The sequence below is a fragment of the Neomonachus schauinslandi genome, chromosome 6 (assembly GCF_002201575.2).
Source record: "Neomonachus schauinslandi chromosome 6, ASM220157v2, whole genome shotgun sequence".
Taxonomy (NCBI): Eukaryota; Metazoa; Chordata; class Mammalia; order Carnivora; family Phocidae; genus Neomonachus; species Neomonachus schauinslandi.
The window spans coordinates 121034435-121046962 of NC_058408.1; the positions used below are offsets into that span (position 1 = coordinate 121034435).

Here is a 12528-nt window from a genome sequence, read left to right on the forward strand (position 1 = left end):
GGCTCTTCTACATGTGTAAATGGGCTTGGGTACTTTTGAGATGAGGTAGGAACCATACACCCTGGGAGAAATTAACTGAATTGCAATCTCAGTGAAGAAAGCAAGAGAAAAGAAAAATTTAAATTAAGATGTAAGAAAGTAATAACTGACAGCCTAAGAGTGAGATTTGGTAACACCCTGGGGGACCATATTTCATGCCTGTCTGGAAATTTCTTGTGAAACCCTATTTGGGGTTTCTTGGGGACCAAGAATTTTTCCAACAGAGATTTCTCTGGATCGTGCTACCAAGTTACCAAATGAGCAGGATGAAATAAATGACTATTATATCTGGACATATGAGTTGGCTTGGTTTTATCTCCTCTGCCATATGGAACATGACAAAGTTAACTAATTTATTATTAATAAGCAGAGTTTAAATTTCTTTCCTTGTGCTAGAATATCTGTTGTGAGGAACTAAGGCAGAGGGCTAAAGCAGAGATCCATAGTGAAAAAAAGGAAGTCACTTCCAGAAGTTGAATCACAGAATGTTCAAGAAAGAATGGACATTAAAACTCTTGCACCAGTCATGCCACATTATGGATGGGCAAATTGAAACCCATAGAAGTGACATGACTTATCAAAGGTCTCTTAAGATGACAGATTTAGGCCCAGATCTTGAGTTTCATAGTTCAGACAAGGGTACCTTCCAGTACACCACCCATCCCTCTGCTCAAGCCCCACGTCACCCCCAGCCAGTTCTCATGGGCGACTAATGTTGTTTGTCATGAGTATTTGGTTTTCATTAAAAATTTCCAGGGATGAAGGCACATATTGTTAATAATGATCTACTGCATGTTATCGTGTTATCAATAACTTAATTCTTTTTGTCCAAGCAAATCTCTTTTCAGGTATTTTAAACCCTTTGACTTGTTGGTTATGCAGTAACATGGAGAGCCTTCCTTCTATGTGTTTACACCTCAGCATTGTCTCCCAGGAAAGCCGACAGTCTCACAAGCTAAGTCTCTTCTTGCCCCCAAACTTTCCTAACCCACTTTATGCACAATTGTCACATCAAACTTCCAACGAACAAAAATTCCTTAGCCTGGCCATCAACATTTTCCTCTGACCTGCTTTTCAAAAAATATTTTCTACACTTCGTTCACCCCTCCGAGGCTCCTTTGCATTTTGAATTTCTATAAGGCATCACTTTATATTTTAATTTTTGAACTTTAAATAGCTGCTTATTTCTGACATTATAAATTCCTTTGGTGGGTGGGGAAGGATTCAAATATATTTTATTTTGATTCCCTAAACACCGAGGACTGGTTCTACCATGGGGAGCTACCACATAAATATTCTTTGATTGGTGAAACAAATGCATGAAGGAATGAAGTGTTACCAAATCTGCCAAATTGGTTATAAATGTAAGGACTACTGAATATTCATATAAAGTCTGATGATAAGACAATAAGATGGATTTTTAAAAATGAATATGAATGGGGCATCCTGTCAGTAACACAAAGGCAGACAACAGTGCTTTATATTTGCAAAGCTTTCTCACTTGCAATATCTCTTTTCCCTCTCGCCACCACCTGGGTGATTAGCATGGCAGGGATTACCATGTTTATTTGAAAGATGACAAACTTGTGTAAACCTCAGAGTCCTCACGTATTGAAGACCCATAATAATAAGAGAGTTGTGATAGTCAAATGTGAGACCACTGAGCAAACTTGCAAAGAATGGCTAGTGCTGTACAAGCCAAAAGACACGTCACGACCCCCCCTATTTGGAAGATGAAGACCCTCAAGGTACAATCGTTCAGTGTCTTCCAACCTAGAGATCCATGTTCAAAGTGAGGAGCAGTTACTGCATACATTTTGAACAACTGATTTAGTGCCCCATATCTCTACCTACTGAACATAAACAACAGCAGCAGACATCATTATCTCTTACAAACAATTATTTACAGTGACACCAAAGGGGCTGGTATGCATCTAGGTGAAAATGTGAGATGCAGAGCCTGATTAGCATGGTTGCGTTAAGCTCAGCCATACGCAGGACAACCACACAGCACAAGTACAAAATTAATACTCTAGCAAAGCTATTTTTGAGACAGCAAAGTGTCAAAAAAAAAAAAAAAATTCTAAAGACAGTCAATTGTTACATTCTTAATAAGACAAGAGTAAATAGGAAAATCTAGAAGATAGCAAAATTACAAAGCATAAACCTGTATACGATGAAGCCCCAGATCCCGAAGATGAGAAATCTATATAGTAAAAATATGACTGGTTAAACAACAAGAGAAACACGGGCATTATAACAGAGACATTGAAAAAGTTAATCAAATCCAGTGTAGGTAAGTGGTTTAGCAACACCAGAAAACCCCCAAATTCAGACCCGAGTGACATGGCTCTTTTGTAATTTATACAAAACTCATTGGTTAAATGCAAAATGGCTCAAATCTTTGGGACAACTGGCAGAACCACCACACATTAAATAACTCAAATCTCTCCAGCCCTAAGGCAGCAAGGCATTTGAGAAGAGCGAGTTTCTCGCCACCAAAAGACGCCTGGTGAAGTTACCAATATTTCATGTTTTTCATAAAAGATGCACTTGTCTTGTGTCTGACTTAATTGGGATCAAGGCCAGAAAATCCCAGTTAATTTAGTCTGAGGATTTTTTTTTTGGGGGGGGGGGGGAGTTGCCTGCTGCCTTTTGTTATTTTGAGACCCTTACCAGACTGTCTGCAGGGCCTGCAAGGAGAGAGAAGGCCTCAGAGACAAGGCTGAAACCTGCATGTAACAATTTCTGGTTTTAGTGCTTCTGGATGTTACTGCTGTATCACTAAGAAAAAATGCTTATACCGATACGTCTTGAATAAATTACCTCCAGGTAATTATCAAATGACTTCTTGCCAATGATAGATTTAACTCATTTTGACCCTCCCCCACCCCATAGTTTTGGTACGATTTTTTAAGTACTCTATTGGTTACCATTATGATTTAAACTAGTCTTTCTGTTTGGATTCCTTACTTGATAAGAAGAGGCTACCAGCAAGCCTACCCTTCCTCCTCTCCCCTTCCTTCCTCTACTTCTAGTCTCTATCTTCTGTACTTTTACACTGCAATGGGCAATAACATTTATATTCTGTTCAGAGCTTTGGCTATAGGGTATAAGAAACAAAAATCAAAAAACAATTAGTAGTGCTAACAGATAGCAGCCATATAAATATTGTCTCTGCAGAGGAAAGAGTTGTGATTACATTTTTTTTGTTACAGCTCCAATCGTATGGTCCCCTTTGCCACTCAGCAGAGGATGTGCAGATGGGATCTTTCTTAGCTTCTAACATTTGCTTAAAATAATGGCCGCATGTGACTTTGTATCTGAACTATATCTTTTTTGTTCAGCATTTTGTTTTTCTTGGAATTTCTAATTGCCTTTTTTTTTTTCTTCTTGAGAGAGGAGATCTCTATGTTCTTCATGATATCTCTAATATCTTTCAGGTTCTCATTCATACTGTATCTTGCTTGGAATATTTTTTTAACCAGTAAAGCTCCCTCTTAAACAAAATGAGGATGAGAGGAACCTTGAGTTTCTCAAGACAATTGTCTGGAATTCTCTCAGGTGATTTACTCAATATGTTTAATATGTTGGCAATTACAAGAATTTTTGTTATTTTTGTTTTGGTAACAAAAAAAATCAGGGGCGCCTGGGGTGGCTCAGTCGGTTAAGCGTCTGCCTTCGGCTCAGGTCATGATCTCAGGGTCCTGGGATCGAGCCCCACGTTGGGCTCCCTGCTCAGTGGGGAGTCTGCTTCTCCCTCTCCCTCTGCCCCCAGCTCGTGCTCTCTCTCTCTCTCTCGCTCTATCTCAAATACATAAAATCTTGTAAAAACAAAAACAAAAACAAAAACAAATCAGCTGCTGGCATTATTGATATGTTAACATTACATTTTTTTTCTCTTACTATTTTTCTCCTTCATTTCCTATTACAATGTCTGGTATATGCACAAAATACTAATGCTGGATATAGGCAAGTAGTTCTCAGTATGGAGAACAATGAAAAGTGCATTCGTCATCGATGCTTGTGGAGATTATGCTGACATCCTTGTTCCTGCTAAAGAAGTCAGTGGAGAAGGAAATATTATTTTATAGTTGGGTGGACTGGTGTTAATGCCACTCTGAAAAATAGGGTGCTAGCACTCTGTATTGACACTCAAAAATTTATAAAATAGCTAGTACTGGGAAGAGTTTTTGGATGGGAGCAAGAAAACAAAGCCTTCAAACTGTTAGTTGCCTCAATTAGCAACTACTAATTAACTGTTCTGGTCATCACCAAAACATCACCAAAACAGTTCACTAGGCTCACCACATTTGGCTTTTAAGGAACCAAGTCCATGGCCAGGTGGCTACTCCAGTTCATTCTGCTTCAGAAATTCTGCCCCCTGTCTTGTTTCAGCTCTGCTGAGTGACTTACCTTCCACTTCCCCACCAGAGGCAGCGATTTTAGAGAGGTGTAGATATGTTGTTCCAACGACATCATTTTTAGTAAGTCGGTCCCTGTGTGAAAGAACAGGTTAAGGCCTCTACCTCGGAATAAGTATCTTCACTTCAACAACAATAAGGTGGAGTCGGAAAAGTCCCTAGACCTCAGAAATCATCCTGTCCAGTGGGCCTCAAGCTTTACTGTACGTTGAGAATCACCTGGAAACCCCAGCTCTCCTCTCCTATCCAAGCTTTTGATTTAATAAAGGCAGGAGTGGAGAACAAGAATCTGCATTTACACAAGTATCTATCGTTACTGCTTCGGATACAGATGGCTCTCCAACCACCCATTAAGAAACATTAATCGGACAAGTCATTTCAGCTATGGAAACTAAGGCTTGTACACAGAGGTCAAGGGATTTGCCGAAAGCCACTCAATACCATTGCCATAAAGTGAATGAATCAGTTACAGGCACATTATATAATAAGTGTAATATAATCACATTACGTAGGATAAGTGCACGTATCTTATTTTATCATGTTCACACTAATTACTCTGATGGTTTAATGAGTACAATGGGCTATATCTAAGGGTCCTTCAGAGGGAGAAAAATCCCTTTCCAATTCAAGCACCTACTGTGTAACACATGCAGGGCAGCCGAGAGCAGCTGCTTACCTAGAACCTAAATCTTACCTGTGTGGAGGAGACCAGCATTCTCACTACAAGAATACACAACTGTATTAATCTTTCCATGGATACCACAGAGTTTGCAAGCCTAACCCATGAAGTGGTCTCTGGCTGGGCAAATAGTAGGTATAAAAAATAAGGTTTCTATTAATAACATCTCTCTGCTTAATTCATCCTCTTCTTTATTCCATATAGTGGTATACTCACTCTGAAATCTAAGACCCCATGGGAGAGAGGAAAGGTTCAGTATTTGGGGGAAAGATTATACTACAGTGTAATATTATTATACTGTATTATAGTAATATCCCACGTTACATATGATATACATTGTGTAGTATAATAATATTAGATCGTAGAAAGTGACTAATGAAGCAGTGTGTATGAGAAAAAAATTATTGTTTAAGGATATTAAGCCACATGCATGGGTCTTAAGTCTTCTCTGTTCATCCAAAAGGATCTAGACTACATTTAAAGAATTCTTAGCTTCATGTAACCTAAGATTTAGGTCCAACGATTCCTTAAACAGGGCCTCTCTGTGCATCCTAGTCTACACTATTGGTTTGGAGAGGGCAGACTAACTAGGTCAGAAAGTAACCACATTTGTAGTGATCACAGGCAACTCTGGGATGGCTCAATCTGCTATCAACTCACTGCAAAGCTAAGCCAGAGAAGTCACCTCAACTATATAGGCCCACATCCACATTCCTGAGCATTCCTGAGACCATGGAGCACCTTCCGGATGTTGCCAGAAGGTCCCAAGCGCTTAAGTCAAGCGGACACTCACTGGAAGGGGTTTTTTGTCCTCATGACCCCTCCATGACCTTCAATAAAGGGTGATGTGGTCATTGAACAAAATGAGACTTACTACCCTCCTCCCAAAGTGCCCTGCTGCCATAGTACCAAGAAGGTGCTAACACAAAAGCCAGATCAGTTCTGCCAACGGAAAAACCCTGGAGACAGGCAGACTGGATGCGGGCCTAACTCAGTCTCTAACTGTCTGAGTGAGTGTGAGCAAGTCACCTGACCTCTCTGAGCCTAGTATCTTCATCTGTGAATGAATAATAATCTCTAACCCATAGCGTTACTTGAAAGACTAAATGGGACATTGCAGTTGACCTAGTAGTGCTCAAAAAATGGTAGCTAACACCAGAATAAATGCTGAGGAGGAGGAGGGAGGCAGTATTTGCCATGTTCATTCTCAAGGAGTTAAGGACTGCCAACTGAATGCCTCATCCAACTAGAACATCACACAAGAATGGCCTTATTATGGCCATCCTCACTGGGAGGTCAGCATCTTCCAATGAATTTTCTTTGCATTCAATCAGATAGGTAGCTTTGTCTATCTTCCTTTCTAACCATAACAGAATAGCTGTCGGAACGTTTTGGTGATTCTTCCCAAGAAATGGTTTACTCCATTTCTGAAGTCTGTTTTGGACAGCCTAAATGCAATTTAAATTCTTGATTTCTTATCTTGGGGCATTTTCAGATCATTTTCCCTTCTTTTGTTTATGAGCAATTGAACCAAGATATACAATGGGTTTCTGCAACAATACCATTATTAATTTTTTTTAAAAAGAAAACACCCGATTCCTGGAGGAATTTATCACCTCCCTCTGGAAGAAAAAGAAACAGACTGAAAAGTAAGAGCCCACCTGGAGTAATGTTCCTCAACATCCAAACATCAATTCTTTAATTTTGAATTAGACACAAGTTTATTTTTTAACTCACCAGTCATATATTGTTAGTTTTATTTTTTCACACACTGAAGGAAACTGTTAAAAAGAAACAGAACAAAGTAGTTATTTCTCAACTTATTCAACTTATTTCTCAACTATTAAAGTATGTAGTCTTACTTGTTCCAAAAGGAAAATAAAAGTCAAACCTTGATCTGAAGATTAACGACTTGATTCCACTCAGGGTTTGCATTTTTTTCAATTATATTTGTGCAAATCTGTAAAATTATCAAAACAAAACAGTAGGTATTCACGATTCTAATTTCCATAAATTCACAACATAGGCATCCTAGATTATGACTCCAGCAGTTTACTTACCAGTTATATACTTAGTAGCCTGATTAAAGTTTATTTCTCTTCCAACTTTTTGGTAAATATAGCATGGGTTTAATATTTATCTTTGCTCCTTCTATGCACTAAAAGTTAGTTTTCAATCACCAGGTTTCTAACTTTGGATTAGCGAAATGATGCAAGAGTTAATGTTTATTGAGCACCTATTACAGACTAAGAAGTACCTCTTCATTAGCGTGTACACACAGATCTTTTGATCCTGGCCACCAGCCCCGCTCCCTGCTCCCCAAACCAGCTCCTGTCAAAACCAGTCAGCCACATCTCTCTCGCCCTCACATGCCTCACCCAGTCTGCTAGTAAATCCTGACACCCCAGCTTCATGCAAATGCTGATCCCCACCCGACCCCCGCTGACACCTGCTGTTGGCTTCTGTCTGACGCATGAGCCCTCTCCCGCCTCCTTACTTTCATGGCACCCCCTGTGCAGCAGTCTCAGTGAGCTCTCCAAGCACACTCAGAATAAAGTCTAGACCCTACTCTGGCTGATAAAACCCAGCCTGCCCATCTCCCCCCACCCCAAATCTCTCTGATTTCATCTCTTCACTTCCCCTGGCTCATTGCCCTACAGCCGCATGGAGATTCTTTCACTGCAAATGTGTCTTCCTCTTGGGGCCTTTACATCTGCTCTTTTCTCTGCCTGGAAGCCCCTGCCTCCCACCCAGACCTCACATCATCCAGACCTCTGCTCCAATGTCACTTCCTCAAAGGTGTCCCATCTGATAACCTAGCGAAAACCCACCCCTCCAACCCTTTGTACCAATAACTTCTTGTCCCCCGCTGTTTTCTGCATAGGACTGGGCACTATCTAAAATCATGAAATTACTTGTCTGCTTGTTAACTGCTGTCCCTTCTACTATAAAGGAAGCCCCAGGAAAGCCATGACTGTCTTGCTGACTTCTCTATCCCCAGCATATGGGGCAGTATTGGTATTTAGTAGGCTCACAATAATTACTTCTCTAATGAATTAACCCTTATCAACAATCCTATAAGAGTATTACTATCCTGATTTATAGTTCAGGAAACTGACACTGAGAGATTAAGGAATTTGCCTTAACTGCCTCTGGAGTGGGCTAACGTCTGAATTTAAATCTCACTCCAGAACTGAGATTCTCCACCCCTCCCCCCACCACCAACTCTCCTAGGAAATGACACTTGGTCCTTAGGTGTGTGGTTTGCCAAATCTCGTGTTCATAACTAAATGGTTCAACTATACAGAAGATGCTAGTTCTTCATGCCTACAGCTGTCCATGGTGCATTGTTATTCTACTACAGAATCCCACTCTCCCATCTTTGACCATCTTAGTAGGTAAAACTGGTGTTTACAGATGTCTCTGCACCAAGAGTCCCCTGGCTCTTCCCAGCGGACTGGGATGGGGCTCCCCTGCCTGCTATCCAGTTCCAGCAGCTCACTGGGGCCTCAGAAGTGAGAAGCATGAAGGGAGTGGGCAGCTGGGCGTTGGGGCCTATATTCTACATTTATTTACCAGGGATCATTGTTGCCCGTGAGGGAGCTTGCCTTAGATTAAGACAATGCTTGGATCTGAGAAATAATCCAAATAATTCAGTGATAGTTTTCACGTTCTATTCTTTCAAAAGATCGAATTTTCTAATTTGAATCCTGCATACTTTCCACTCCAAAATAAACCCGTGGAGAAGTCTGCATGTTCCGACTCAGATAATCTACATTCATGCAAACTTCCCAAATCATCAGGGGGCTACTTTAACAAAGAGTAAACAGGAATTCACTCCAAGGAAAGCACAGTGGTTTAAATATTTATTTCTAGAGGCGTCTGCGTTAGATCACATACAAACCTTTTTTCCAGCAAAGGAAACTTCTACAAAAGGATCCACTAGGTTTTTTTTATCTGCATTGCCTCCAAATATTTCCTTTACCGTCTGTGAGAAGGCATCATCCACTGGAAAGCAATATGTCACACAGCAGAAATGAAATCTGATTTTCTTAAAAGGATAGAAATCACTCAGCAAAATTAAAGTTTTTCTCCTATACACGAAGACAGTTACAACAAGAATTGTTCTCAAAAGTGTACTGCAGAAATCTTGTCTTAGCTGCGAAAGAAAGGTGTTCTCCCCACAAAGTCCAAAAAAACCCAAACCAAAACAAACAAATAAGAGCATCTTGGAAAATAAAGCAATAAATTATTAAATGAAAATCAGTCATTTGTTGAGGGAAAAAGTAGAATAAAGTCAGTCCATCCAGATAGGGTAAGAGGCAATTCAAAAACTCAGCCTGGTTCCGGGAAGCTTTATGTCAAAATGATATAAGCCTAGTCTGATTTTTTTCAGGGAAATTCATGGAACTTTGGCATAATCACAAATAACATAATCATAAATAACACATTTAAGCAACTATAAACAGCGTATCTCTCTGTTTTAACAAACTCAGAAGTGAATGGGGTCAATTAAACCGGTCCACGTAGGAGGTATAATGTGAGGTTTAATGTATTTACCTCAATTAAGATATTTCTGAGGAGAGATGAGGTAAGTGTTATAGGGTGTTAAACAAGAGAGGGAGTGGGTTCCCAGGGAAAGTAGCAAATCCTGAAGAGATCCATGGCCTCTAGACAGAGTGCTGACTCCTGGGGACTGGGAGAGGGGTCCCATGCAGGAAGCAGACAGGCTGGGCAGGGCAGAAGGACGCTGGGTCCCTGGCAAGGACCCAGGAGCATCTGGCCTAGTCTCTATGAGTAAAATCACCGTGACTGATTCTCTTAAGTGCATCCAATCTCTTGTTATATGTACCTCATAACAAAATGTTGACAGATCACTAGTTATTGGCACTTAACGACCCTTTGCTCAGCCGTTTTTAATAATTTAATAACAAACACATTTATCTGTTCCCAAAATTTCCTATTCTCCCTTGGGATGAAAGGAGTTGGAAGTTCTGCCTGCTGCCCTCTCTTCAGTGTCCTTCCAGAATAAGGAGAAGATGTAGAAGAGGGTAGGAGGGAAGAGACGGAGCAGGATGGGCCAAAGGCTTAATAAGGAACATGGATCAGTGACCAGCTGGCGGTCCCACCAACCTGCTCAGGTAGCTTTCATGGGGCCAGAATGAATGAAAAGAAGCCCCTGGAGGCCTTCAGAAAGAAAAACATACGACAGGTAGCACCAATCACTATTCAGAGTATGATGTTACCACATGTGATCATGGAGACAACTGGTCATCCGGGGGCAGGATGAAATCCATACGTACTCTGGGGGATGTCCTCTGCTCGGTAGATTTTAAGCAAGAAGGTCACCCACCGGAGGGTGATGCCAGCAGGGAGTAACAGATTACTCTCCACGTCATCGCTATCATCACGGTCTCGCTTCTCAGTCTACTGGGGAGACACGATTACAAATGAGACACAGAGAGAAGCAGCACGTGTAAGAAGCCAAACTGTCACTTATAAAATGAAACCAACTGGAATTGTTTCCATTGGGATTTCCTGTGCTTCGGGCTTAAGAGTTCAGCTACCAATTTGACCTCGAAATTGGGCTGCAAAATCAAAGCTCCTAAGTTTCTTCAATCAATACACCACAAGAAAATAACGCGACCTTTTGTAATTCTATGAGCACTAAATAGGAGAGGAAGAGAGAGACAGTTCCTGAAGTTTTTCCGATTTCTCTTGGGCACTTCCTGTCTCCCAATTTGTTGTCCGGCCTCCTAGAAGGACAACTGTCCCTCCCGGTAGCAATGCCTGAGTCTGCAAGTGAGCCATACTCTGTAGGTAAAATGATGCAGAGGAGTCTTGAAAACACATATATCTTTACTGAATGAAAAACGCACTCATGGACACCAGGAAGGAGTCCAAGTGAACTAGAAGAATAGCTCCGTCGTGAAGAAATGAACAGCTTCCAAAAAAATAGGAGGAGTTGGAAGGTTGGGGCTATTGATTGGAAGCTGTGTTGCTTTTCACAATGACTGATGCCCACTTGCTTAACTCTTGGTCCCCTTTTTTAGTGAAAAAATGTAAAAGGTAGAGAACAGAGGGGCTCACAGGAGGCTCATCTCCGGTTCCCAGGATGAACATGCTGACTTTCATGTAACCTTTAGCACCCGAGCTGGCATCTTCAGGGGCATTGAGGAGAAGCCATTTTCTCATGACAGCATGACCTAAAATAAGGATTAAAAGGACAGGGACACCCTAAAGATAAACTGACAGGTCTGTGATTTCATCTGCTGCAAGATAAACAGTTATTTCCTCGGAAGTATCATAATGACACCAAGTTTGCCAGATGAGTCTCTATATTAATGTCCCCTACTTTGCACTGACCAGCCCCCAGCCCCAATCCTGCCCTGGTGTCACTCAAAGAAGGCTCTCTAAGCTCTGTTAGTTTTATAATTTGATTTTGATAAGATCAAAATATCATCACAAAACAGAGAAGTTACCTACTTGTGAATGTTAGGATAAGTACCGTTAGATTAAAAAAAGATATCCACATTAAGCTATTATTATTCATTCCTGCTAAGTATCCTTCCCCTCCTCAGTCAAGAAAAAAAACTTTTTTATTCCTTTTTTGATTCCGTCAGATTTTCTTGATTCCCAGAATCTTCAAGTTCATGGGGAGAAAGAACATTACTTACTTACCAGGTTCATCATAAATGAATCCAACATCAATCTGGGAAAAGATAATTTAAAATAGCTCAAATAGATTTTAAAATCAGTTTAGTCACTGCAAATAAACCATCATTATTATATTTAAATATGAGGCTCTTGACAAGACTTCAATTTCTTTGAGAACATTTCCATCTTACCCCCTTTGCATCCCCAATGCCCTGCCTGATGGGTGGCACACAGAAGACCCTCCCCTCAATCAATCATTTCGAATGAATGAACTAGCTAGTCTTAGAGCTAGAAAGGACCATGGAAGAAGGATGACCAATGTGTCCTGGTTTGCTTGGAACTTTTCTCCGAGCACAGAAAGTCTCACGTTCTGTGAAATCCCTCAGTCCCAGGCAAACTTGGACTTTGGTCACCCTATGGGTATTCGCCTGGCCCAATTTCCTATCCAATATTCCTCTTCCTTCTCCTCCAGCTAATGCTAATGTTAATATAACCATCGACTGGGCACTTCAATGTGCCAAGCACTGTACTAGATGTTTTATATATTCTATCCCACTTAGTCTTCACAATGACTCCATTTTGCAAAGGAAACTAAGGATCAGTGGGTGTGTGGCTAGTTGGTGGCAGACAGGGTATGAACACACGTATGCCTGATCCAGATCGTTCTCTAGGACTTCCTTTGAGCCCCTTCCTTTGAGAGGCAGCCCATTCCACGTAGAATTGCTGGGA

The 12528-nt window shown here is 40.9% G+C and overlaps 1 protein-coding gene across 2 annotated transcripts in view; it reads right to left on the minus strand.

The window, feature by feature from the left end:
• Window positions 1–12528, minus strand: part of MYOF (myoferlin) — a 152592-nt gene that overhangs the window by 75221 nt on the left and 64843 nt on the right. Inside the window, exons 10-17 of one of the 2 annotated variants that reach the window (XM_021699795.1) lie at window positions 11824–11854; window positions 11233–11348; window positions 10446–10569; window positions 9047–9150; window positions 7034–7102; window positions 6880–6923; window positions 4456–4538; window positions 2207–2245 (exon numbers count right to left, since the gene is read on the minus strand). In XM_021699795.1, coding sequence (XP_021555470.1) covers window positions 2207–2245; window positions 4456–4538; window positions 6880–6923; window positions 7034–7102; window positions 9047–9150; window positions 10446–10569; window positions 11233–11348; window positions 11824–11854 — 610 coding nt within the window. The remainder of the gene's footprint in view (window positions 1–2206; window positions 2246–4455; window positions 4539–6879; window positions 6924–7033; window positions 7103–9046; window positions 9151–10445; window positions 10570–11232; window positions 11349–11823; window positions 11855–12528) is intronic. The other variant, XM_021699796.1, reaches the window with a different exon arrangement.